General features: G+C 34.5%; 1 protein-coding gene across 1 annotated transcript; it reads left to right on the top strand.

Annotated features, from left to right (window-relative positions):
* Positions 1-7,595: 7,595 nt before the first annotated feature.
* Positions 7,596-14,909, top strand: RAD51AP2 (RAD51 associated protein 2). Its single transcript, XM_008700410.1, has 3 exons — positions 7,596-10,899; positions 11,244-11,324; positions 14,791-14,909. Exons 1-3 carry the CDS (start codon positions 7,635-7,637, stop codon positions 14,907-14,909), a joined length of 3,465 nt encoding a protein of 1,154 aa, XP_008698632.1. The 5' UTR covers positions 7,596-7,634.
* Positions 14,910-27,777: the final 12,868 nt, after the last annotated feature.

The following is a 27,777-nucleotide window of genomic DNA, read 5'->3' as shown; positions in this document are numbered from 1 at the left end:
AGAGCTCTGTTTTTCTGGATCTTAGGTCAATTTTTGTTTCCTCATTGAAACTACTGCTCTGAGTCCATCAAATCCCATTTTTCAGGACCCAATTCAATTCTCTCCTCTGTGACGCCTTCTTGCCTACCCTATCTAGAACTGATTTCATGATTCTTGAAATTCCTTATATTATTTATTTCTTAATAGTACTTATTTTACATATTACTCACTTGACATATATTCAACCCAACAACTAAAAAACATATTGTCTATTGTATGCCAGATCCCATGTTATGCTTTGGAAATACAAAGGTAAATGAGGTAACTGTTCCAACTGTCAAGGAATTCATAATTTAGTGGAGAAGATAGTAGATATACAACGAACCATTATATGATTTTATAAGTATTACAATAGATGTCTGAAATGCTATGAAAATGAGGATGAAAAATTAACTACTAAAAGGGAGGGGTTTTGTTGTTGTTGTTGTTTAAGTTTGTTGTCATTGTTGTTGTTGTTTTTGTTGTTGTTTTTGAGAGACAGAGAGAGCATGAGTGGTGGGGAGTAGCAGAGGGAGAAGGAGAAGCAGACTCCGCACTGAGCAGGGAACCTGACACTGGTCTTGATCCCAGGACCCTGGGATCATGACCTGAGTGGAAGGCAGATGCTTAACCAACTGAGCCACACAGGTGCCCGCCCGAGGAAAGGGCGTTTTATAGAAAATTATAAGCTCAGAGGAATAGAATGAATGAACGTACCCTCCAAGAATCAGTTTGGGGGCACCGTTTCTTCCTGGGCACCTGAGGGGACTAGGTTTGATCCCCTCTCTTCAATGCCTGGGTATCCCTCTACTGCAGCACTTGCTGTATTATACTGTAATAAACTCTATATTATAGTCTGTCTCTTCTGCTATGCTGCAAATTCCTTGGAAAAAAAAAAGACTGCTTATTTTTTGATATCTTATTTTCCAATACCTAGTACTTAACAAAGTGCCTGGTGCATAACAGATACTTTTAAATGTCTTCTGAAATCAGCAACAACAACAAAAGGAGTTGAGAATTGCAAGCAGTTTTTTGTGGTGGAGTGTGAGAGGCATTGGAGAGGGAATGGCATGGCTGGAGATCAGGCTGAAAAGTAGTTTAGGACAAAGTTGTGAATGGCTGATTAACTAGCCTATATAGTGGGCCATGTATATTATCCTTTTATACGCATATTTCTTGCTAGAATATGGTCGTTAGAGACAAAGATTGTATTTTATATGTCATGGTATTTACTTCAGTATCAGGCGTATTTCCTTGCACATAATAGATGTTCAGCAAACCAAAGGAGAGTTAAATCACTAAAAGTGAGAGCATCCACTAAAAGTACTTTGAAAACTATGTTATTATTCAGTTGTCAATGATTATGGATTGATAGTAAGGAGTAACTACACTCTGCTCTAGATAATGATGGAAGAAACGTTCTTTTGATCCATTATTTTTCCCTGAACCAAACCTACTTCCATTTTGAAATCATAGAATTATGAGCAAACTTAAAATATTGAAATAGGTATTTTCTTGTTTGTGGCAAATTTTGGAGTCTCCACTTATAAAAATGTATCAAATGATATTGAAACAAACTAATATAGTTTTGTTTTTTACATAAGGTTTTTACAATATGTGCTGGCATCAATATAGAGTCTGTCAAATTGTCTTTGAACTTAGCCAGATAAGATACAAAAAAACTACCTGGCTGGCTATAGCCGCAACTCTGTAGTGAGAATTGATTTACATAGTAATGTGTCTGAACTATTGGAAGATAGAATTTGATTCAGTATTACACTGGTAACTGTTTAACAACCGGCTTTCTAGAAAGGAAGAAACTAACAAGCAAACCCTGATTTGTGGTTTTTGCTGGTTTCAGTGATGTAAATACTTCCATTCTGATCCAAATCCAAGGTACTCACGTAAAATTTCTGAAATGTGTGGTTGGGAAGAGATGCTGACAGTCAGTTCATCTGAACCTGTAGGAGCTAGGCCAGCACATTGCTAATTTGATGTTATTAATAACTATTGTAATTTTTTAAAAATCTAATGCACACCTACTCATCTAAATGGTGTATTTCATTTAATTTACACAACAGCCTATGAGGTAGGTTCTACTTTATAATTCCCACTTGCAGGAATCTGTATTTCAGAAAGGTTAAGCAAGCTGCTCACATTACACAGACAGGAAGAAGTGAAGCTTAGATTCACGCATAGACAATTTGATGCCAAAGCCTACTCACTCAAACGCTATTCTGTATTTCTTTCAGGATAAAAAAATTAAATTATGGTTAACATAGTTTTCAAATTAAATGTATTTTGTATTTAATACAAATGCATATAATTCTTTAAAAAGTAGAGGTAAATGGTAGTTCTATGATTTTGCAATGTCCAGCTAAATATTTATTGTGCAATCAACCAAGACAAAGTGATTAATCTCAGCAGAAAAACTGTACAAAATGGAAAGCAATCTAAGTAATAATAAGTTTGTATAATGAAAAAAGTGATAGAAAATTTCCCATCTCGAAATCTTGAAAAGTTTTCTTGGGGAAGTTTAATTGAAAAGAATTCACAATTTTTTTTTTTTAAAGAGCTGTTATTTACAATTGCATTAATTCCAAAAATAATGCAGACTCTTGCTATTATTTCAGCAGCAAAGAATCTTTTAACTGATGCTGAAATTTATTAGAACATCGAATGGATGCTGTAAATAGCTGAACATTCCCACCTGGTTTTCTAACACTGAGGGCTCAAGAAAAAGGTTATTTTTGACTAGCTAAACATGCAGAAACTATAATAGTAATAATAGTACATTAATAAGGCAAGATTTAAAAATGAAAAAGAAGGGAGAGCAGATAAACCTGTGGTTGTCTAAAGAGACAAGATGGCTGTAAACTTTGGAATCACTTCAGATGACTTCAAGTAAGGCTTGCCACTACACCTAAGGCAAATGAACCAGTATATGCCCAAACAGAAGTTGTGAGAAGAGCCTTATATATTTAAGGAAAGATGAGAAGTTTAGCACTGCAGGAAAGCAAGTTGTGTTTTGGAAGTAGATACAGAAGCTGAAAAAACAGTTTGGAGATAAACTATAAAGTACGTTGTATGCCCAGCTTCTTAATTAAGAAAGAAGTTCTTAAGGAAGTAATAACGTGATTAATATTTTAAGAAAAAAAGCACTATACTATAGTAGGGTTGGGTAGAAGTTGAGGGGAGACTAATAAAAAAAATTAGTTTATTACAATATTCTCAGAGATGATGAGCACGTAGAATTAAGTTGAGATAATAAGGATAAAGAATGAGAATTAATTTCAGGGTCATGTTTGATGTAAAACTAACAAGATTTGATGAATGTCTACATAAGGGTTGGATTTGGGGGAAAGNAGAGTGAAAGAAAGAAAATGTTAAGAGCAGTAAAAGTTTCTAGGGTACGAGACGGGGTAGATAATGCTGTCATTAATGAAAACCGAGAATAATGCGATGATTTATAGTTTAAAGTATTTGCACATACATTGTTTCATTTAAGATCATATTTCTGGGGGCGCCTGGGTGGCACAGCAGTTAAGCGTCTGCCTTTGGCTCAGGGCGTGATCCCGGCATTATGGGATCGAGCCCCACATCAGGCTCCTCTGCTATGAGCCTGCTTCTTCCTCTCCCACTCCCCCTGCTTGTGTTCCCTCTCTCGCTGGCTGTCTCTATCTCTGTCGAATAAATAAATAAAATCTTTAAAAAAAAAAGATCATATTTCTGTTATAAATTACCATTAGAGCTCTGCTGAATGGTTAATCGCACATGTGGATATACACGCCATCATGGTTTTCTGAAATATTTTCCCTCCTAGTGCTGCTTAGTGACTTGATAAATGTGCTATTTATGTTACATACAGCCATATTTGTTTTAAATATTTTTAGCAGTGATGATATTTTCTTCTCTAACCCCTGTATTTGGCTTACATTTTTTGTTAGTGGTTCTTATTAAGTCTTTAAAAAATATTTGTTATCTAGTCAGTCTGAAAGTTTAAGATTTAGCATATTTATTCACCATGTATATCATTTATTAAAAGACATAAAAGAGAAAAACTGCCTCATCAAATATCTGGTCCTACCATTAAACTTAAATAATGTTGGGTGCCTGGGTGGTTCACTCAGTTAAGCGCCTGCCTTCGGCTCAGGTCATGATCTCCAGGTCCTGGAATCAAGCCCCATATTGGGCTTCCTGTTCAGTAGGGCATCTGCTACTCCCTCTGCCCCTCCCCCCTGCTTGTTCTCTCTCTCTCTCTCAAATAAATACATAAATAAAATCTTTTTTAAAAAAAAAACCTTAAGTAATGTTAAATCCAGTAATATTTAAAGTCAATTTTTGGCCTTGATGGTGGTATGGTCTCAAACAAGTCTCCATTTTTAACATATAAAACCAAAACCAAAACAGGAAGCTTAAGACACTCTCAAGACACCACTAAACCCATCTGGATTGGTAAAGGTATAGTAACAATTATATTCTGGGTTTCTTTTTTTTTTCTCCTTAACTGAAGTATTTAATGTGAGGCATTGGGGATTTAAACGTGAATAAATCTTTGTCCCGATTAACATAGAGTCTGGTGGAGAGGATGTAAACAGTACAGTAAGATGTTTTAAGGGTTATAGTACAGTTAAAAATAAAGTTCTATAGGAACACGGATGAGGGTGCAAGTCATTCTGCCTAGGGACTGGATAGAGCAGGGAGGAGGTAAAGCTTTCACAGTAGAAGTCACTTTTGAGTAGAACCCTTTAAGCCTGAATAAGAATTTGTCAGGTGGAGAAAGAGAAGGATGTTGAAAACATGCATGGAAAAGCAAAAAAATAACAAACAGCCTAGTATTGGCAACAGAGTGCAAGTTGTAAAAAAAAAAAAAGGGGGGGGTATGAAGCCAAAAAACATAAGGTAGGACCTAGTTGTGATCTGGCATACCATGCTAAGGACATAAGACTAAGCATTCTGAGGTACGAGTGAATTACTGACTTAACTCGAAGGGTGTTATATTTTCAGTATGGAGTTACCTCATGAGCTCATTCATTCTTTCATTCATTCAGATCTGGACTATAATAAGACAGCAAACTGAAAGGAAGGGCAGGTGCTGTCCTCAGAGCTCAGGTTACTGTTGTTAAGGAAGTAGGAGCTTTCAAAGAAAGGGCAGGTAAGGTGATTAGAAATATGTGACATTTGAAATGGGCTTTGAAGGGTAGATAAGATTTGAACAAGCCTCATTTTTATTTTTGATTCTGATGAGTTGAAGATACAACTTTTTGCATTTCTCACTTATAACTAGTGTGTTTTCAAGGTAGCATTTAAAAAATAAAGCAAAAAACACATAATAGTTTCAACAGGCATTGATTGAAATGACAGTGGTCATTAGTGTAATATTTGAAAAAGTACATACAGAAAAAAACTTTTTTTCTGTCTTCATTGCTAGAAGTTTCTTTGGGATAGGAAAAAAAAAACAAACCATCAAACCCTGTACATTTCTGTACATGTAACAGGGTCTTAGACCTAGTTCTCAAACAATTGTTGAATTAAATGTAGTACTTCTGGGCTTTATTTGAATTCTAGTCCTTAAACAATCCATAGTTTTTAAATAATGGTGTGATGGAGATCTAAAAAAGAGTATGTTCTTGGAAAACTAGTAAGATGAAGAAACAAACACCAAGTTACAGATCAATCTAGAATCACAAAGCTATGGCATTTAATAGAAAGCTTGTTCTTGGGGGTACCTCCCTGGCTTTCAGTAGAACATGTAACTCTTGATCTCAGGGTCATGAGTTTGAGCCCCACGTTGGGGATAGAGTTTACTGAAAGGAAGGAAGGAAGGAAGGAAGGAAGGAAGGAAGGAAGGAAGGAAGGAAGGAAGGAAGGGAAAGAAAGACAGCTTGCTCCTAATATTATGTTAGTGCACTGTTAGCTAAGCAAGTCAATCCTTACGGGCTGATCACAAGCAGAGAACAGATTCATTAGTATGGAATGTAGAATTGTGGAAAGTCTGTGGTAAAAAAAGGAATGGAATTCAAGATACATAGAAGTAGCACTTTGAGAACTCACTGTTGTATAATTTGAACAATTGCCATGTTCTTATTGTTAGTGTTGATGAAATGCTTATACTGCAAGGCTTTCTACAAATTCAAGCAAACATTTCTCTGGAGGAATTTACAAGCCAAAGTAATAGCAAATACCCAGAACTGAAATCACAATGTATCTAAGAGTATTTACAAGACAGGAGGCTGCTGAACATCTTATTATAAAAAGTAGTATGCTAGTCATATCTTGCTATATATGCTCCCATTGGTTCTAAAATTAGGATTCCTCTTGTAGATTATTGTGGTTCTTATAAATTTTTACCAGGGAACATAAAACTGACCAACTTTGAAACAATCATCAAGGGGATTGAGGTTTGTGAGGACTGAATAGGATTCCATGTTTCTTAATAAACACGTATATAATAATAAACATTTTGAAAATCATTTTCTTCTTTATGGAATTGACAAAAAATCAGAACTGACTTGAAATAATAAATAAATTATTCTCAAGACAGAGGAAAAAGAAAAAGAAGGTCCATACAATTTATTAGATAGGAGTCGGAACTGTATCATTACAGTTGGAATAGTTGAAACATATAATTTTTATCTTTAAGTTATTTTGTGGGGAAGGAAAGTTGTTATGTGGAGAAGGAAATCCCACAGCACATATGAAACGATTTTTCTACTGTTTTAAAGTGAAGATTAGGGATGCCTGGGTGGCTCAGTCGGTTAAGGGGCTGCCTTCCGCTCGGGTTGTGATCCCAGAGTCCTGGGATCAAGTCCCACATTGGGCTCCTTACTCAGTAGGGAGCCTGCCTCTCCCCCTGCTTGTGCCCTCTCTCTCTGTCTCTCTCTCTGATAAATAAATAAATAAAATCTTAAAAAAAATAAAGATTAGTAATTATCTGAATAATTATTTCTACACATTTTTCCCCTAAAATATTCAGATTGTTAAATACCAGTGCCTTATTTCCCCTAAACATACTTTATTAGTGAGGTGGAAATCTGATTTTAAATGCCACCGGAATGATTAAGAGCGTTTTAAAAAGTTATCCCAGACACAGAGCGGTTTGGTCCGGTGCTCACAAAACTACACTTTTTTACTGGAGAAGACGCCCTAGAGCAACTGTGGAGAAGCCGCTTCTGAGGAAAACAGAATTTTAGAATTTTAAAAACAAAGTTGTTTCTGTTCTGAAACTTAAAAAGAGAGAGGGAGAGAGGGAGATTCTGACTTTTCCCTTAATTCTACCAGAGGGAAGAAAATATTTAGAGCCGCTACAGTCCAGGCACCAGCAAGAGGCGCTAAAAATAGACAACGTAACGGCCCCGGGTGCTTTGTACTTTGAGGAAAAGAATATCCGAGCTCGCGTGCTTAAGGTAGGGTGGGGGCGGGGCCGGATGGCTGGGGGCGGGGCTGGGGCGTGGTCAGGGCGGGGCTTTCTCTGAGGCTGGGGCCGAAACAGCTTCAAGGGGAATGTTAGGGGCGTGACCAGGGCGTCGAGGGGTGGGGTGAGGCGGAGCCATCTGAAGCAGCTTTTAAAAGACGAGCCGGGCGGGAACCTGGGCAGATCACTTCCGTTCGCTGTCATGTCGCTCACGCAGTCCACGGCGCGGGGTGCCAAGTTCAGGGAGCTTATCTTTTCTTTACCGTCTCCCGAAGACCCTGATTCCCAACCACCCAGGCGAAAGCGGCCCCGTCTTAAGGAACCTGGCAGTGCCTCTGAGGTAGAGTGGAGGCTCCCCTTGGTGCCTCGCTTGTCTGAGGTGGAAAAAGTCTGGCAGTTGTCGCCCAGACCCTTCAGGGCGCCCCTTGTTTCAGCTAATGTGATTTTTGAGCACTCCACAGACTCGTGTGTGGAGAAACCAGTCAGTGGGGAGCAGATAGGTCATCTGAGACGCCAAAATGGCAAATTTGAGATGAATAGTTGTTTGCAGCCTCTCTCCTCACAAAGTTTTGATTCTGGTTTGAGGGCTTCCGGAAGGTCTTGGGAAGCAGGACTGTATGACAAAGAGGCTTTCAGTGGGCAGGGCGGTGATAGAGCTGAAGCGGAGGCCGGTTCGCTTCTGCCCAACGCCTCTATACATGATACACCTGGAGTTAAAAACGCGGATGGAAAACAAAATTTAGTACGAGGGAGAGACAATAATCAGGAAGACAACAGTTATGTAAAACAGACAGAAAACCTATTTTTGGAGGTTACCTTTTGCAAGGAAACCAAATCATCATTTCATGATATTAAGAACAGATGTAAAGCTGACAGTGTTATGCCATCAAATAAAAAAGAAAATAACATTTCAGCATCTACACTAAATATATCAAAATCTGAAAACCAGCCCAGCATAGAAATTGCCAAACCCAGCTATTTTAGAGATAGCAGCACAATAAGTATCCCTGAGTTTCCAACTGATTTAAATAGCAAAATGTCCTCTGTCTATTTAAAGGAAATAGCAAAGAAAAAGAATGACAAAAACGAGGCATATGTTAGGGATTTCACAAACATTTACTGGTCCCAAAATAGACCTGATGTTAAGAAGCAAAAGTTACAGGATGATAAAAACATTGTAGATGCCGATGCAGAAAATATTTTTTCTGCATGCTATGAAAGTAACCACCAGTCACTCAGCAACCAAAATATTTGTGTGAGAAAAAAAGACTTGATCAGTTTAAACTACTATAACCACAGTAGTATCATATCTGATGTAACAGACTCTGAAAAGAATTTCACTATAATACTAGAGAATGCAAACTTGGGAGAAGTAGAAACATGCCTGGACATTTACATATTTACCAGATTAGAAAAATCTCAAAGCCAGGACCATAACATTAGACATGTTTTGGGAAAAAAGGGAGAAAGTGGTTGGATTATGGATAATTACAAGACTCAAAGTGAAAATATTAAAAAAATTGAAGAAAAATTGAATTTTCTACAATTATTAGAAATAGATCTCTTAAGCAAAGAAGATTATCACTATACAAAAGCCATGAATACACATGAAAAACAATCAAAGCCTCTCATGATTGGAACACTTGGTAGCCGAAAGGCTTTAATAATTTTTTTTTGGTTAAATGGTAAAGGAGAAAACAATAATACGCTCGAGTTAAGATATTATACTACACAAAAAGACTTTCATTTAAGCAATATTTTTGGAAGTTTCATTATGGCAATTTTTTATTTTCATGAAAATATTTCAGGAAATCAAAAAGATGATATTTTAACCTGGTATGAAATTTTCAAGGATAAAAAGCAAATTGATCTTCAAAATCTAATAACTAAGACTATGAATGTCAATAGAAAGAATATGTTGAGCATATATTTACAAACCAGTGTTTCAGAACCTTTAAATAGCATATTGAAAAACAACATAGCTTCTTTGCTCAATAACTTTGACTCTTTAACAAGAATTGAAAATGATTCTAAATTAGAGGAGAAATGCATTATCAAATGGATAGTTCACTTTCATTATTCAAAAAACATAGAGGAAAATCATACTGTAAATCTAGCAAGGTTTTTAACTTTTTCAAGACTATTAGAAGATATGAAACCTATGTTAGAAGAAAGAAAGTTATTTAAAACTGATCAAGTTTTTGAAGAGTCTAAGAAAAAACCTATCAATTCCTTCCATCTGAAAACTAAAAACAAACATTTTCCAATTTTTGAAACATATGAAAAAATTCCTCTTTCAATGGATTTTGATGATGTGGATGAAATTTGTTTGACAAAAGAAACTTACGAGAATAAGAGTTGTCCTGAACAATTCATAAATGAGGAAAATTGGGCTCACTGTAGTCCTAATGCTCCTAAAACACACGTTATGTCTGGTTCTCCATTTATACAGAACAACCATAGATATATTAATGAAAAATTTTGTGAAATAAACATGTACAACCAAGATTTAGATACTGAAAGAAAACAGAAGCATAATAAGATCAGTGACTTTAATTTGAAGTGCATATTTGAAGATTTCATCAATATTAGGCAACAGGCCATACCAACAAACCACGACTTAAAACGTAGGGAACAAACCAATCCTAGGACTATAATTGAAGTGCTAAATGTTGGGAGCTTGCTAAGTGGTATCAAAGGAAAAAAACATGACTCAATTTTGAAGGCTGAAGTAAAAGTCATGGCACAAAGTTTAACAAACAGTTGCCAAGTTAACGAAGATATTAAGATAAAAAAGGAAGAGAAAAATAATTTTTATTCAATGGATAGCATGTTTTCTATGCAACCAGTTTCATTAATGAGTAAAAAAGTAAATGTGGAAGAAACTAAATATGTTAATCAAAATAATGTAGCTGACAGAAATGAATATGAGAGCATTTTGCAAGACAGTGAGTTGGCTAATTCAAAGCATTTTCATCCAAAGAATGATTCTACAGAATGTGTTAATCATCAGTTTGAAACTTATTTGAGTCTAGGGAACAATGAATGTTTTCAGGACTTAACTGCAGAGTGTTTATCAACAGAAGCTCCGACAATAGTGAACGATTTTGAGATGAAGAGTAAATTTGACTTAGTACTTGAAGAACTTCATATGTTTCATGAAATCAGTAAGGAAAACAAAATTCTAAGCACTGTGGAAACAAACAATGGGCAAGAAAATTACTTTAGAGAAAATAATGATATTGAGGAGGTAAAAACGGAGATAAGAAGAGATTTGAAAATGGTTACAGTCAACAAAACATGTGAGTCTTCTTTGCACTGTGATGCTATAACGTGTCCTAATATGCCTAAAAGACACCAAACTTTATTTAAATGGAAAACAGTACTGGATCATGAACAGGAAGTTCCAAATGAATATAGCTGTCCAAGAACATTGGAAGAAGAATTTTATTCTACTTCCAACGAAGGTATGAAATTAGTTTTAAAACATTTTTTCTCATGATAAAAAATGTGGCTTTTTTTCTGTGTAGGCCAAATATGTATTTTTTTTTTGAAAAAAGGAGAGAGAGGTAACGAGTTAGACAATATTTACTGATGCACATTATTTTCCTATGAAACATTAAATAATATCCTGAAGTTGAAGGTCATAAGTGATGAAATTTTTAAAAGGAGGCTTGATGAGTCCTGCTTCATTTATCTAAATATTAGAAGCCAATAGGAGGAAACATTTTTGAGAAAGTAATTTGTTTATAGTATTAATATTTTATGTAAAAGTTACTTTTTGCTGTAACATATTGATTTTCATTTGTAGACTGTGAAAAACCTTCACCTAAAAGGTCTGCTTTTTTCTCTGACGAATTTGAGGAAAAATTTAATTATTTACTGAAGGGAGGTAAGATTTTTGGTTATTTTCTTGAACACTTTCTGAGATGATTATTGAGTTTTGTATTTTTAGCATGAGGAGAATATCTTCAGGTTGTTAGAAGATAAATATAAAGATTTATCACTTTTGTAATCATTAATAATTTACTGATGCAAATTCCAATAGTTAAAAATCAGCTAAAAATTGAAATGGCATTTAGAATATTACTGGGAAATGTGCTCTACAAAACTGTTTTTCAATATTTGCAGTGATGCATTGTAATAACTATGTGATGAAGACAGTTTTTTTTTTTTTTGATCCAATACACACATCTAATGTGTATAACATTAATTGGCACAACCAAAAAAGGCATTTATCTAAGTTGGATTTTCATTGATGAGATGTTATTCCCAATTACATATTTATTATCTATGTTCTCTATTCTTTATTATGGGACTCTCTATATGGATATTTTATTTAGTAATTAAAAATTATTATCCTTTAGATGTATTAACATGATCTATGACCATGATATTTAAACTTTTGATTAGTACTAAAAAATAAAACTAAAGAGAAGTTAAACAACTAACTTTGTCCTTTGCCTAAAAGGTCTATGACACCTGAAAAAAAAACACACTAAGTCTAACACCAATGGGAGTGATGTAGGGGTAGGGTTGAAATTAGCGAACTGTTTTCTAAATGACTGAATTTTCATATGGTCAGAAATTGCTGGTATTACACCACAAGACTGGATATAGAAAGAGTAATGATGTAGGTGAAATACGTTTACCAAAACATCTTTGGTCATGCATCATTTCTTAAAATATTTTTCTCGGCCTCTCATTGTCAGTAGGATGCTATCCTTTTATTCAGTCACTTCCAAACTGTATCTGTTTCTCTCTTCTTAGCTTACAATGAGATAATCTTAAAAATTGATCCCATTCCTTGGAAGGTCAAAAGCCCCTATGTAGTCTCTTCTCCCCTGAATAAAGGGAGTAATTGAGAGAACAATACTCTATGAGACTCAAAGCAGAGTGATAGAATTAGCCTGGAAAGGATACCGGTTGTTTCTTCTAGGACAAACAGAAAGAAAGAGATTGGGTTTAGGAATGTATTTTGAGATAGAAAGAGGAATAGGGAGCTCATACTCATATTGTCATCATGGTCATAATTGTAATAATGGAGTGGTTATATGAGGAAAATTGAAGAATGTGCACAAATTGGAAAAGAAATGTTACATATGTTGGGAATATCTGAACCCATAATACTCTATTGTGCCTTCACAAGAAAAAGAGCCTTGTCATGAAATATGAAAAATGTGTGTCAAGAAATATGAAAAATAATATGGACAGCCAGAATTATTTAGTACTATGTTAAGATAGTCATCTTGGATTTACATTCAAAGTGCATAAAAATGGAGTGATTTTCCTGAGACTTGTTAAAATCCATAGTGTAAGGAAAAAGTTGGGAAATGGTGGGAAGTGGGGCTAGTAGTGGACTAATTCTGCCTAGGTAGAGTGGGTGACTGCTTATGCAGCGTGATTTTAAAGGCACTGGGAAAAGGTTGGCTCCACACTGATGCTGAAATGTTTTTGATACTTATCCAGTTGTCCTCATGATGCCTTCAGTTAAATTTCTACCAGTAGTGTCTCCAGTGCATCCTGACCATTTCTCTCTCCTTTCTCTGTGGTGTAGAAAATGCAAGTAGTTTGAAATTATTTTGAACATGTGAAATATGCCAGACAGTTAGTGCACCTGGTGCTTTATATATCATTTAGCACCAAAACTTCCCAAACTTTAATGTATATACAAATCACCTGGGTGTCCTGTTCAATGATTCTGATTCTTTTGTGCGGTAGGCCCTAAGATTCTGTATTCCCAACAAGCTCCTAGCAAATATAGATGCTGCTAGCCTGTGGACCGTATTTCGACTTGCAAGGATTTAGAAAATATTTGAGTTAGTATTATTTCTAGAAGATTACTAATACATATTATGGCTTTTTTTAAACACTGATTTTTTCAACTTATTTTATTTAAGTTCCATTAGTTTACACTGATTTTTAAAATGAATAATTTCTGGTAGTATTCTTGAATGTTTAGAATTGTTAAGTAGTACAAAGCAATAAATTAATCCATTGTACAGTAATAATAAAATGGATCACAATATTCTTGTAAAAGTAGGAAATCCAAGGAGACAAAGAAGCGTATCTTCCTCATAGCCACAACCTGATGACTGTTTAGGGGCATATGCTTTGCAGCGGGCCTGCTCTTGATACAAATTGGTTTGGTGATTTCCTACCCATTGCAAAATTACCAGAAGTATCTGTCATATTAGACCATGAAAGAGGAAAGCTATTCTTTGAAAAAGTAATCAAACAGACTAATCATGGCTTTGTTCTAAAATAATAATCTCATAATGAAGAAGTCCACTTAGCATAAATTGCTGAAATTATCTAATTTATAAACAAATCTAGTGTATCAGAAATGATCCAACAATTTTGTTTTATTTGGACAATCCCTTTTTCCTTAAAAACTGAAAAAAACTAGTAATATGTTTTTTCTTTTGTTTTTATAATTAACTTTATTCTTTTAATGTAGAACAAAGTATCATAAACTGATTTATAGCTATTTTTGTGGTAAGCTGTTTTCTCCCTATTTACATATAGTTACATATTTACATATTGTTAGACTTTGTATTTTATTTCATTAATGTTTACATAGGTAAATACACAGGTTCTGTTTGGTTCAGCTTAGTAGAAATCATGCTGTTTTTCTTTTGTCAGAAATATTAAGTTGATTACACCATTTTTAGTAAAATGTGCTATTATATTAAGATCATACTAATTCATTAAAGCTGGGTTAAAGCTTGATACATTTTTAGCTTTACATATGTACCTCACCGCTTTTTTTTTTTTAAATCTCTGAAAATTAGAGATATTTTTGTGTTTCATTATCAATAATAGTTGATCCTACTGGTCTGGTCAACCGATTGTTGTCCATGAAATGTTTTGCATTTTTTTGAATATGATAGTATGATGTTAAATAAAAATTTCAAAATCAGAGCCCTCCATTTTTACATAATAGATGAAATGCATTTGTGCAGTATTGTTGATAATAATCTCTATTAGAAGCCAAATGAAATCATTAACAGTATAGCCTACTGTTGAGCTTCCAATAGAAAAATGACTTGGTTTTTAAAGCCACAACGTCATGTTAAACTGTGTAGTTTTGTTGTTGTTGTTAAGTCAAACTGCCTGAGTGGAATGCTGATTTTATTTAGTTGCTATTTTATGTGGGCAAGTTACTTAACTTTTTTTCGTGCTGAGGTTTTCACGTTTTAAAAATGGTGATAGGATACATAAACTGATGCATTTAAAGCACTTAGTTCAATGACTCAGTAAATGTTGCTGATGATGATGATAAGTAAAACTTTTTAAGCTTAGAAACTACAAGTAATTTTTATTCCCTCATGCACTTTTATTGTCTTATATTGTAGGTAGTAATTTTTCACATGGAATTTCAAGAGTACTACCTCTTAAGACATGCAGTCGACCAATCAGAATTGGTTTGTCAAGAAAAGCTAAGCTTAAACAACTTCATCCCTATCTGAAATAAAGGCTATGAGAACTTATAAGAAGACACTGGACTTTAATATTTCAAAACATTTCATAAGATCTATAAAACTTTTGTCTCTTACTTTGGTTAAATGCTTTCTCCTGAGTTGAGAGTCTTGAGCTTTATTTATTATGAAGTATGCAGAGGGTTTTGTGTGTGTGTGTGTTGTGTGTGAATTATCTAATTGCCTTTAAATGTCATAAAATATTTCATTGATGTTTTCATATTATATTATAATATATACATTAAAAGCTTTTCATGATCTCATAAAACACATCAACTTATTATATTTCATGATATGTATGTGTATAATGCTTTTATGGAGAAGAGTGATAGCCTTTATAGGTTTCTCAAAAGGATCTGTGACTCATAAAAAGGTAACAAACCACTGTTATAATCTACTTCCCTTATTTTTTCAAGTGAAAAATAGAGGTGCAAAGAGGGTGGATAAGTTTTTAAGAACACAAAATTAGTTTCAGGACTGGGATAGAGGCACTCTCTGAAGAATTCTTTCCTACTTTTCTCTGCACTCACTTTATAATTTTTATTTTGCCCCCCAGAGTCTGTCTTGGCCCCAGAGCAGAATTCTGATCATGTAGTTAATACCTAATAATTTATTCACTCATAAAACAGATACATTTTATTTTATTTTTTAATGACATGTATGCATCTTTATTGCATTAACATATAATATATTATTTGTTTCAAGGATACAGGTCTGTGATTCATCAGTCTTACAAAATACACAGCCATCACCACAGCACATACCCTCCGCAATGTCCATCACCTAGACACCCCATCCCTCCCACCCCCCTTCACTCCAGTAACACTCAGTTTGTTTCCTGAGATTAAGAGTCTCTTATGGTTTGTCTCCCTCTCTGGTTTCTTCTTGTTTCATTTTTTCCTCTCTTCCCCTATGATCCTCTGCCTTGTTTCTCAAATTCCACATGTCAGTGTGATCATATTATAATTGTCTTTCTCTGATTGACTTATTTCACTTAGCATAATACCCTCTAGTTCCATCCATGTCATTGTAAATGGAAAGATTTCTTTTTTGATGGCTGAATAATATTCCATTTTATATATATACCACATCTTTATCCATTTAGCTGTCCATAGACATCTGGGCTCTTTCCATAGTTTGGCTATTGTGCGCATTGCTGCTATAAACATGGGGGTGCAGGTAGCCCTTTGGATCACTACATTTATATCTTTGGGGTAAATACCCAGTAGTGCAATTGCTGGGTTTTGGGTAGCTCTATTTTCACCTTTTTGAGGAACCCCATACTGTTTTCCAGAGTGGCTGCACCAGCTTGCATTTCCACCAACAGTGTAGGAGGGTTCCCCTTTCTCCACATCCTCGCCAACATCTGTCATTTCCTGACTTGTTAATTTTAGCCATTCTGACTGGTGTGAGGTGGTATCTCATTGTGGTTTTGATTTGTATTTCCCTGATGCTGAGTGATTTTGAGCACTTTTTCATGTGTCTATTGGCCATTTGTATGTCTTCTTTGCAGAAATGTCAAACAGATACATTTTAATACTACCATTGTGTTAAGCTCAGAGATAGGATACGGAAGAAGACACGTAAAAAAGCCTGCCTTTATGGAACTTAATTTTCTCTGCTTGAGATTGGTAAAGAAATGGAGCATAGGGGCGCCTGGGTAGCGCAGTTGTTAAGCGTCTGCCTTCGGCTCAGGGCATGATCCCGGCGTTCTGGGATTGAGTCCCACATCAGGCTCCTCCGCTGGGAGCCTGCTTCTTCCTCTCCCACTCCCCTGCTGTGTTCCCTCTCTCGTTGGCTGTCTCTCTGTCACATAAATAAATAAAATCTTTAAAAAAAAAAAAAGAAATGGAGCATATATATAATTTAAATGTAGCCATCAGTAGAATAATACTTTTCAAAACACTATACAGAGAAGTAACAATAAAATGGGCTATGTAACAAAAAGTAAGGAAAGGAGGCATCAAGAAAGCATTAAAAAACAGAAAACATTCAATACAGAAGGAAGACTAAATGTATCAGTTCACAAAACATATGTGACTGGATTAAATTATCCTATTACAAGCTAGGGTTCTGAAACACACTAAAAATATCTCAAATTCAGCTGTATTCTTTAATTACCACCCCCCAACCATGTACTTTCCAACTTCAATATCTTGCTCTGATTTCTTTCTCCCCTAAAGAACTCACCACCATCTCAAACACTATAAACACCTTGCTAAAATGAATGCAAGTTTCTTGCAAACAGATTCTTTCCTCTCCACCCACTAATATATCCCTAGTGCCTAGAATAGTACCTGCCCTTTGTAAGGACCCATAAAACAGTGAATAAATGAATGAATTTCTATACCTGCTCATAATTCCTATGTCTTTTTGAATTTTTTTTTTTTTAAGATTGTATTTATTTGAGAGAGCACAGCATGGGGAGGGGCAGAGGGCAAGCAGACTCCCTGCTGAGTGGGAAGGAGCCCAATGCAGGGCTCAATCCCAGGACCCTGAGATCATGACCTAAGTCATCCAGGTGCCCCCTTTTTAATTCTTGATAGCTTATGATCTTTGGCAAGTCCTTATTTCTAAGAAAAACAGGATAACAATAGCTCATGGGATCATTGTGAAGTTTAAATGAACTATTATATGTTATGTATTTATAATAGCTCTGTTATATAGTAACTTCTCAATAATGTATACCAATGTGCTGATACATATTAACTACTCAATAATTAATAATTATTTAGAATGGTTGACTTTTTCTTGGATATTTTTTGATCATGAATTAGATTATTTTTAGGAATATGCCTGTTCCTTTGAGTCTTATGAAAATGTTCTTTTAATTTTTTTTCTACAAGGGTCCTCATCTATCTCTTTTTTCTTTTTATTATTTTTATAAGCCCCATTTGGATTTTTTTCTTTTATCTTTATACAAGGCAAATCTCATCACAATCAAGATTTGTCTGGACAAATCATGGTTCTTTTCCCTATTCCCTTTCCCTTTTCCCTATCCCTATTGCTGCCTTTCAGTCTATTCTGAACACATTAGCCAGAATGATTCTTTAAAATATGTCATAACATATCACAGCTCTGCTCAAAACCTTCTAAAGGCTTTCCATCTTACTCAGAGAAAAAAAAAATCTTACTTTCATGTGTAATGATCTGACAATGATCTCTCTTACTTCCCTAAAGCTCTCTCTACTATTTTCCCTTTGTTCATTCTCCTGAAACCACACTGATTTTGCTGTGTCTTGGATACTAGGAATATCCTTGCCTCAGGGACTTTTCACTTGCTTTTCCTGAAATTTTTGTCTCTAAGGTATCTGTATAGCTTGCTCTGTACTCCCTTCCTTGAAATTTACTTAAATGTCACCTCGTTAGTGTGGCTCTTTCTTCCTGCTAACATTCATATGCCCCTTCCCTGCTTTTATCTTTTCCTCCCTAATACTTTGCTGTCAACATGCTATGTCTTTTACGTATTTATTTTATTTATTGTCTGCCTTTCCTACTAGATTTTAAACTCTTCAAGGGCAAAAGCATTTCTTATTTTGTTTATTACTATATCCCCAGGGCCTAGGTGCATGACATAATAAACGTTAGTTGAAAACAAAAGCGAACAATGCCAACAAGAATAAGTGTGTCTTAAATGCATCGCTCTGATTAAACTTTTCTTCTTGAGGCATATAGCTATTTGTCCTCTTGGAATTTAAAGATCTTTTTGTTATTCTTTGTTGCAATGTCTCCTAGATCCAAATATGTGAAAACAAAGCTTGGATCTAGAACAGTTAACTATGTATCTTCATAAATTTAAACATTAACTTGTCAGAATTTTAAATGATTTTCTCTATTTTAATGAAGAGAAAAATCAGTTAAGTAAAACATGGATGTATAATCTTGAAAACTAAATTATAAAAATACTTCTCAAAATTCAATGTCTTATCTCTGATCCCATTTAAGATCTTTATAAAGTCAGCATAATAAATCAAAGTTTCCTATTTACTTACTTCTTTTGTGTTAGTAGAAAGAGCTATTATTTTTATTTATTTTTGCCTTTATACTTTTATACTTGCCTTTTAAACAATCTTTTAAACTTTATTTTTCTAAAACATATTTATTTTTGAAAAGTTAATATCTAGACATGGTACAAAATGCAAAGGATGGGGAAAAAAAAGAGAAACAATGAATACAAGTACCCCCATTCCTTTTTGACACTTAGCTATCCAATTTCCCTCAAAGGAGGAAGCAGTAGTTAACAATTCTTTTCCCCTATATATTTCCATGAAAGAATAATATGTTATTATTAATAAGCATATAAGGTATTTTTAGTTACTTGTTTTATACCCATACTTCTTACAGAATACTTAATAAATTCAGTAATTTATAAATTTCAACATATTAAAAATTTAAGATTTAGGGGCACCTGGGTGGCTCAGTTGGTTAAGCTTCTGCCTTTGGTTTAGTCATGGTCTCATGGTCCTGGGATCGAGCCCCTCATTAGACTCCCTGCTCAGTGGGGAGTCTGCTTTTCCCCTCTCCCTTTGCCCCTCCCCACCTGCTTGTGTTTTGTCTCTCTGTGTCTCAAATAAATAAATAAAATCTTTTTAAAAAATTAAGATTAAAAGGAAAAAAACATTTTAATGCTAAAGAAACTGAAACTTGAAAAGTCAAATGTGTTCAGTGAATTTGACATTTTGACCAAAGTTATAATTTTAAAGCAATTTTAGAAATTCTGACTTTGAACTTTAAAAATGTTCTTAATACTACTTTAACATAACATTTAGATTTATATTTCAGTAAATATAGTTTTATGGCATGCTTAATCACATAATCCATATATCTCCTTAAAAAATCTTTGTGATTGATTCTGCTACCTGGCTAATTGCCACTCCAATTTCTCCTTTATTTCACTGCTCCACATCCAGTAGCTTAATTTCTACTCATTTCTTTTGTAAGCTTCCAATTGTATGTTTATACACATGTCCCTTTCTTCTCTCCTCAGAGCCTTTATCTTTCTTTGCCCTGCCCTGCTTCCTTTCACCAGAAAGAACACTTTCTTTTCTTTTGTTTTCTTTTCTTTTTAAAGAATTTATCTATTTATTTGAGAGAGAGAGAGAGAGAGAGAGTGAGCACGAATAGGGGACAGGCGGAGAGGGACAAGCAGACTCCCTGCTGAGCGGGGAGCCCAATGTGGGCCTCGATCCCAGGACCTCAAGATAATGATATGAGTCAAAGTCAGTGCTTAACTGACTGAGCCACCCAGGCGCCCCCAGAAAAGACACTCTTTTTTTTTTTTTTTTTAAAGATTTTATTTATTTTTGTGACAGAGAGACAGCCAGCGAGAGAGGGAACACAGCAGAGGAATGGGAGAGGAAGAAGCAGGCTCCCAGCGGAGGAGCCCGATGTAGGACTCGATCCCTGAACGCCGGGATCACACCCTGAGCCTAAGGCAGATGCTTAACGACTGCGCTACCCAGGCGCCCCCAGAAAAGACACTCTTAAGAGTCACTGAGGATTTTGATAATTTTTCAGTTTGTATTTTTTTTTTAAAGTTTTTTTTTGGATTGCTAGCAGCCTTCCATCCTTGAAACCTTCACTTTGTGATGATACACCACCCCTTATTTCTCTGACCATACTAGTTCTTTTACTTTCTGATTCTTAGATAGAAGCAAACTTCAAAGTTTAGTTCATGGCTTTTTGCTCTTTACTTCTGTTTTATGTTCCTTAGAAACCTCTTCAATTTTCATGGGATCATCTACCATACCAAATCTATGGTTTGGGTACCAAATTTTGTGAAAGTATATAAAATAGTTGAGCAACATGCTACTAAAATGATTAGAAAATGAAGTGCCAGCTCTAAGACTCTGACCCACCCAGCAGGCTATAAAAAATTATTTGTCCCATTGCAAATAAGCAGCCTCCAAATTTTGATTACTGACACTAAGTCCTTATGTCCCAAGTTGTCCTACTCATAAAGACCATTGATGGCTAATAATTATGATGACAATAATGATGAGAATAATCGTTCCAAGAATAGCATTTAGAAGAGCAGATTTGTGAGGTATTATTTTTTGAAGCAAACTTTAAAAGACAAGGAAAAAATAAATTTGTACAACATGCATTTTTGCCTATACCTTAAAGTACACATAAATAATCTTGTAAAGTTTATAGCTTTTTGTTTGTTTGTCTGCAGAAGAAAATTTAACTAAATCCAGTGGGGCTTTTTGGCATATTTTTGTCTTTGGCTCTTTCTTATTTATCTTCTCCCTCAGTATTGAGACCACCTTCAAAACAGAACCCAACTTTTCCCTCACAATGCTTTTATAAATGTCTTTTAATATGACTAACACCTACTTAAATTGATTTACACACTTATTTTTTTTCTTGATAATACTGATTTTCAACAAAACTTTTGTCAGATACATGATGCCACGTATCCACCTTTACAGTATCATACAGAATTGTTTCACTGCCCTAAAAATTCTCTCTGCTCCACCTATTCATCCCCCCCCAAATTTGGAGAATCACTCATAATTTTACTATATTTATTTATGTCTTTTCCAAAATAGCATATAGTTGGAATCATATATTATGTATTTGCAGACTGGTTTCTTTCACATAGCAATATGCATTTAAGTTTCCTATAATCTTAACTTTTCTAGCAAAAGGTATTTTCCTAGTAAAAGACTTAAGTCTGAAATGTTTTAGGCCTTCCCTTCTATCATTACATTTTCTTTTAGGGAAAAAGGCAGTAATTATAGTTCACTTTAAATTGTGGCTCTGTCCCTCTTATCAACTTCTGAAAGTTTTTCTCATAGATTTTCCTTATGGGGAGTCTTCAAAGGAACTACACTGTCAACATTAACAAAAGCTTCTCTTTGAACAGAGACATTTCAAAGCATCTTAGGCCATGATAAAATGGTTCCAAAGGAGGTTTTATCTTTTATTTTGTTAGCAAGAGCTGTACTTAGGAGCCAAAATGCACCAGAGACTAAATGGTCAACATTAAGATGGTGTTGTAAAAGTCTATGCTAGACTTGGAAAATTTCTAGAAGTGGAAATCAAAAGCCCTAACCAATATAACCATTATAACCAATATAATGTGTTATTCTTGTGATGTCTTGTATAATGAATGCCCTGTGATGTGCTGCATGGACATCAGAATACTATTAGTAATTCCCATCCTGTGATTACTTGAATGTTAATAATCATCAAGTATGTATTTAGACTGAGTAATTGTCTAGCACTTTGCCAAGTACTCTGTGGGATATGCACATATGTATCATGGTTCCTGATTTAGAGAGTACACAAATTTAGTTGACAAAATCTAAGAGGCAAAACCCACTAAAGAACTGAAAGAATAGTTAGAAGATTTGAGATTTTGTTCTGACTCTCTCTGCATGATCTCGAATATGTCATGTAGCCTCATTTGGCTTTCGGATGTTTCCTCATTTGGCATATTGTAATCACTAAAATAACTTCTGATATTCTGTTGTTCTGCAAATGAAATACCCTGTGGGTTGCTCATTAGAAATAAAAGGAGAACTATAAAGAAGGAAAGACATTAAATGTAAAAATAAAGAATATGAAATATTTTTAGATATTTTAGCAACATTTATTTGCTGAAAAAGAAAAACAATAAAGATTAGAGTAGTTGTTATCATTTTTTAAAGATTTTATTTATTTATTTGAAAGAGAGAGAGAGCAAGCGAGAGCACGAGTGGGAGGATGGGCAGAGGGGGAGGGAGAAACAGATGCCCTACTGAGCACAGAGCCCAAGGGGGGGACTCCATCGCAGAATTCTGAGATCATGACCTGAGCTCAAGTCAGATGCTTAACTGACTGAGCCACCCAGGTGCCCCATTATCCCATTATCTTTCATACATCTCAAATATGAAGAATATTATCTGTGTCCTAACACATTCATCTATTCATTTATTTTTGCCCTCAAATTTACACTTATTGAGAGAATATCATGAGTCTGGAACTGAACAAATGACCTCATTTCTATGAATTCTCTCGGTTATAAAGCTCAGAGCATATTAGTCATCATTCTTTCTATATAGCAGGCTTTTTTTTTTTTTTTAAGATTTTATTTATTTATTTGACAGAGATAGCGATAGCCAGCGGGAGAGGGAACACAAGCAGGGGGAGTGGGAGAGGAAGAAGCAGGCTCATAGCAGAGGAGCCTGATGTGGGGCTCGATCCCATAACGCCGGGATCACACCCTGAGCCGAAGGCAGACGCTCAACAGCTGTGCCACCCAGGCGCCCCCAGGCATTTTTTTTTTTTAAAAAGAGAACCTACCCAGAATGTCTTGGGCCTAATTTATAAGGAACTCTCCCTTAAATTAATTCTTATTTTATATCAATAATAAAGGATGAACCATAAAAATGGTTGCTTGGATTTTCTGAAGACTGTTATGAAGACAATCCTATGGATGTGACATATTTTCCATAAATAGATTTTAAAAAGAGTTTCAATAGCTCTTATATTTGTGATTAGGAGGACTTGGGGAGTGGAGTAAGGGTTATTTCATTGCTTTCCATGGGACTAATGTTAGAGATACTATACATGAAATGTCTACTGCAGCTCCTGTTACATAGCAAGCATGTAATTACTAGTAACTATTATTAATATTTCAGAAGGGGCTTTCTCATCCCTTATAGCTATAAGTAAAAAGATTACCAATAGGGTCTCGTGCCTTAAGAGATCTTACCTATGAAGCATGGGCTGAGGAATACTTATCTTTATGCATTGAAGTCTATCATATGTTTTGAATATTTACTTTTCAGGATACCTTCTTCATAAAGAACAATTTAAACACTATACAAGTTTGGGTCAATTTATTTTGACGTTTGTAATATACTGTGCCAGGTCCCATGGAAGTCCTTTTATTATAAACAAATTATTAAAAAGGAGAATATAGTAGGTTTTTTACTGCAGTAAAATATACTTAATACAAATTTACCACTTTAATGATTTTTAGGTATACAGTTTAGTGGCATTAAGTACATTCACATTGTTACATATAGTACTTTTGAGCTTCACTTTATTTAAAAAATATATCTACTCAGTTTTCCTTTTTTATCATAAGAATGTCATCATAAATTCATAACAACAGAAGGGAGAAAACTCACTTTTGCAATTCTTTCTAGTTTTTTACTCAAACCAATTTTATGTTAGCTATGGCTAACACATTCCTATGTGTCTTTGAAAACTGCTTGGGTATTTGTTAGAACTTGGATGTAAAGTTCCTTTGCTTAACAGCTTTTTCTTACAAAGATAGTAAAACGGGAGAAAAGTTTTAAATTGGGATAGAACTATGAAAGTAGCTGAGATTATACTCAAAACGCAATAAATTTACAAAATGCTTTGTAATCTTTAGGCATAGAAAAATAGTGATTATTGGTAAATTTGAAAGAAAGTATGAAATATTGTTAGATTAAAATAGATGAAACATATTATTCAATCGAATAAACATTCTTTGAAGATTTTATATACAAAGCACTTGGTAAGTACTGTGGGAGTTACAAGATATGGAGTTTTAATCTAATTGAAGGGAAAACCATATTGGCAGATAACACAGAACAGAACAGTCTGAGTGCTCTGGGGGTGCAGAAGTGTGAAAGATTGATTCTGGCTGGGGAGGGGAGATTTATGTGAAACACATAGAACTTAAACCAAATCTTAAGATCTTCTTTAAAGATTTTATTTATTTAAGAGAGAGAGAGCACAAGAGAGACACCAGAAGGAGAGGGAGAAAAGCAGGCTCCCCGCTGATCAGGGAGCCCTATGAGGAGGGGCTTAATCCCAGGACCCTGAGATCATGACTTGAGCCTAAGGCAGAAGCTTAACAGACTGAGCCACCCAAGTGCCCCATGATTTTTAATAATTATAGATTAGGAATAAGGGAGGGGAAGATTCTATTCAGAAGAGTATGAAGAGGAGCAATTTTGTTTAGCTGGGGATTTATAAACTTGTTAATTATATATTTTATTATTAATATTTTATAAAATTATGGAGGATTATAGATTAAAAAGAAAATATATTGAAGGATTTCATTCTCTTCATATAATAAAAATTTCTTATTTTATATTTTGAAGTCCTTTTTAATTTTGAGAATTTGATTTGTGTTCAATAAATCAGAAGATTAAAAGAGGTTTTCTGGAGATAGGAAGCAGTATACTGAAATTTCAGAATTTAGAACAAATTAAATTTTAATACTTCACGCATTATAACCCCCATAAAGAATAAGGAATGCTTTCATTTTCTAGTGATTCATATGCCTTTGAAGAATTCTTTCTCTAAACCTAGGCTGAGGGTAACTCAAAGGTAAGGCAGGTTACTCAAGTTTCCTTCTTTCTCTTCCTCCCTCCCTTCTTTCTTTTTGTTTCTATTTCTTCCTCCTCTTTCTATCCTGATTCAGTTTCTTCAAAGGTTTTATCTTTACTTTTATGTCATATTCTCCCTCTTCCAAATTATTTTTCTTTTCTAAAATACCCATGGCTGCTTCCATATCTACTTTTACAGTATTCCTGATGGAAACTATTTGTCGGTGGAATCAAAGCTTTTAGGACTGAAAGGGACTTCATGATCAATATTTCCACAGTAGTGTAAGATTTATTACCCTCAACTGTTATACACTTTACTGGACCATCTTCCTTACTATACCATGATGTCACTGATGGTAAGAATTTGATTTTGTCTCTAATTACCTCCCTCTTAAGTACACAATAATTGTTTGAGGAATGCAAGATGAATGTTTATTTTGGACATCTCTCTTTAGGATATCTTTTTCTATTTTGCTGTTCTTTATAAGAACTTGGAAAATTTAACTTTATCTCTTAAACTTCTAGTTTCCTTTTCGTTATCATGTTTGCAGAATTGTAGCTAGTTCATCATTATCTTTGTGTGTATTTGATAGTTTTTATGAGGTTTACAGTGCTTTCTATAGTTTGCTTCGTTAAATCTTCTCACCAGTCCATTATCCATCCCCATTTTCAGATAATGAAACTAATATTTAGATTAAGCAAACTTTTCAAGTAAGCAGATTATATGACTTTAGATCCTAACGTAGTATCTGGCACATAGAAAATCGTGGTTGAACTGAAACGAGGGCTAACTCACAATGGGACCTACTTTCCTATTGTTTTTCTTCTTTCTTTCCCTGTTTCCCCATTTCCTTTTTTACTGAGTGCTGCTCTATGTAAGCCATAAGGTTAATTGCTAGATATATAATGAATATAAAACATGTTTGCTTTCATGAGGTTGACTACCTGTTTGGGAAGACACAGGAGTCACACATTACAAAGTTAAATAAAAATAAAAGTTTTCTTTTTTCTTAAATCTTACGGTAAGAAGTAGAAAGGGAGAACTCCAAAAAAGTTTCATCTGTCTGTAGTGCATAGTATGTTAATTAATCTTTTAATTTTAAAACATATTTCCATGTTTACAATTACATTCATGAAACTATATCTTGAATTTTCATAATTTAGAGCATTGACTTAAATGAAAAACATTTTAAGGAAAAAGTTAAATTTAATTACCTGAATTAAAATATTATTTTTTTTACATTAAACTTTAATGGCATGGCATGGCATTAAGTGATGTTAGAGTTTATGGGTTCTTGACAAGCAAACTCAAAAAATTTGGTCTGTATTGCTCACTAGTTGAATGTTAGCACCTTGCCAGTTCTGTGTTTTAAAAATATGATTGGGATGCCTGGATGGCTCAGTTGGTTAAGTGTCTGACTCTTGATTTCTGCTCAGGTTGTGATCTCAGGGTGGTGAGATCAGGCCCTGTGTGGGGCTCTGTGCTCAGTACAGAGTCTGCTTGGGATTCTCTCTCTCTTTCTCCCTCTGTGCCTCCCCTTGCTTGTGCTCTATAAATAAATAAATAAATAAATAAATAAATAAATAAAATCTTTAAAAAATTATTGCAAAAAAAGAGATATATATTTTCAATTCAGGCATATAAGATTACTTAATAGTTAAAGTGTTGCACAAAATAATCAATTTACATTCATGTCCATATTTCTTATTGCTTTAAATATATATATAAGCATATATTTTAACCCTAGTTTTATTTATGGTGATGCATAGCTTGCCAGTTGGGAAAGTTCTATTGCATAGAATATAAATTTTAAAAAATTAAAATACAACCTTCTCAAATTGTTTGTCAAGTTGTCACTGGACAAGATTAGAATAGTAAGGTCATATTTTGACAATGTTCACAAATATGTAAGAAAGGATTTTATTTAATATTAATCTCTAAAAATGAGTTCATAATGAATCCTTTATACTTCATTTCTTTCCTAATTGCAGACTATATGAGGTAAAATGTATGTAGTGATAAGAGTTAAACATTTTTAAAGGATTGCTTGATGCATACATTCAATATTCGAGTCTTTAAATTTTTAACATTGCTGGGCCTTCAGCCATGAAAGACTTTTTAGTTTTGGAAATCACAGAATTTGACAAAATATGCCTGCCTTATTTTTCTATTCTCAAGCAAGATGAATAAATAAACATTTTTCTCCTAATAAGGATATGCTACCTTTTGGCTTCACTGATGTTTTAAAGTTTCTGTCGAATTTTCTTCTTTCTGGCCTAATATTCAGTTTTTGTAAATTATGTGGAGACATAATTAGCAGTTTGGGTAATGGTTTTGTGGTAGAAAAGGAATCAGACAAGAGATGAAAATAAATGTATCACTATGACTTTTGGTTACATCATAGTCTGCATTTCCAAAAAGGGTGTGAAACACATAAACTGAAAGCAGAAGCAGCATGTTGTAGCAGAAAGAGCATGAGGTTTTGGAGATAGATCTGGCTCTAATCCATAATAACTTCTTGGATTCTCTTGTTTCTTCATCTGT

The sequence above is a fragment of the Ursus maritimus genome, unplaced genomic scaffold (genome assembly GCF_017311325.1).
Source record: "Ursus maritimus isolate PB19 unplaced genomic scaffold, ASM1731132v1 scaffold_6, whole genome shotgun sequence".
Classification (NCBI taxonomy): Eukaryota; Metazoa; Chordata; class Mammalia; order Carnivora; family Ursidae; genus Ursus; species Ursus maritimus.
The sequence above is the reverse complement of the archived record's forward strand: the minus strand, read 5'-3'. Positions and strand labels throughout refer to the sequence as shown.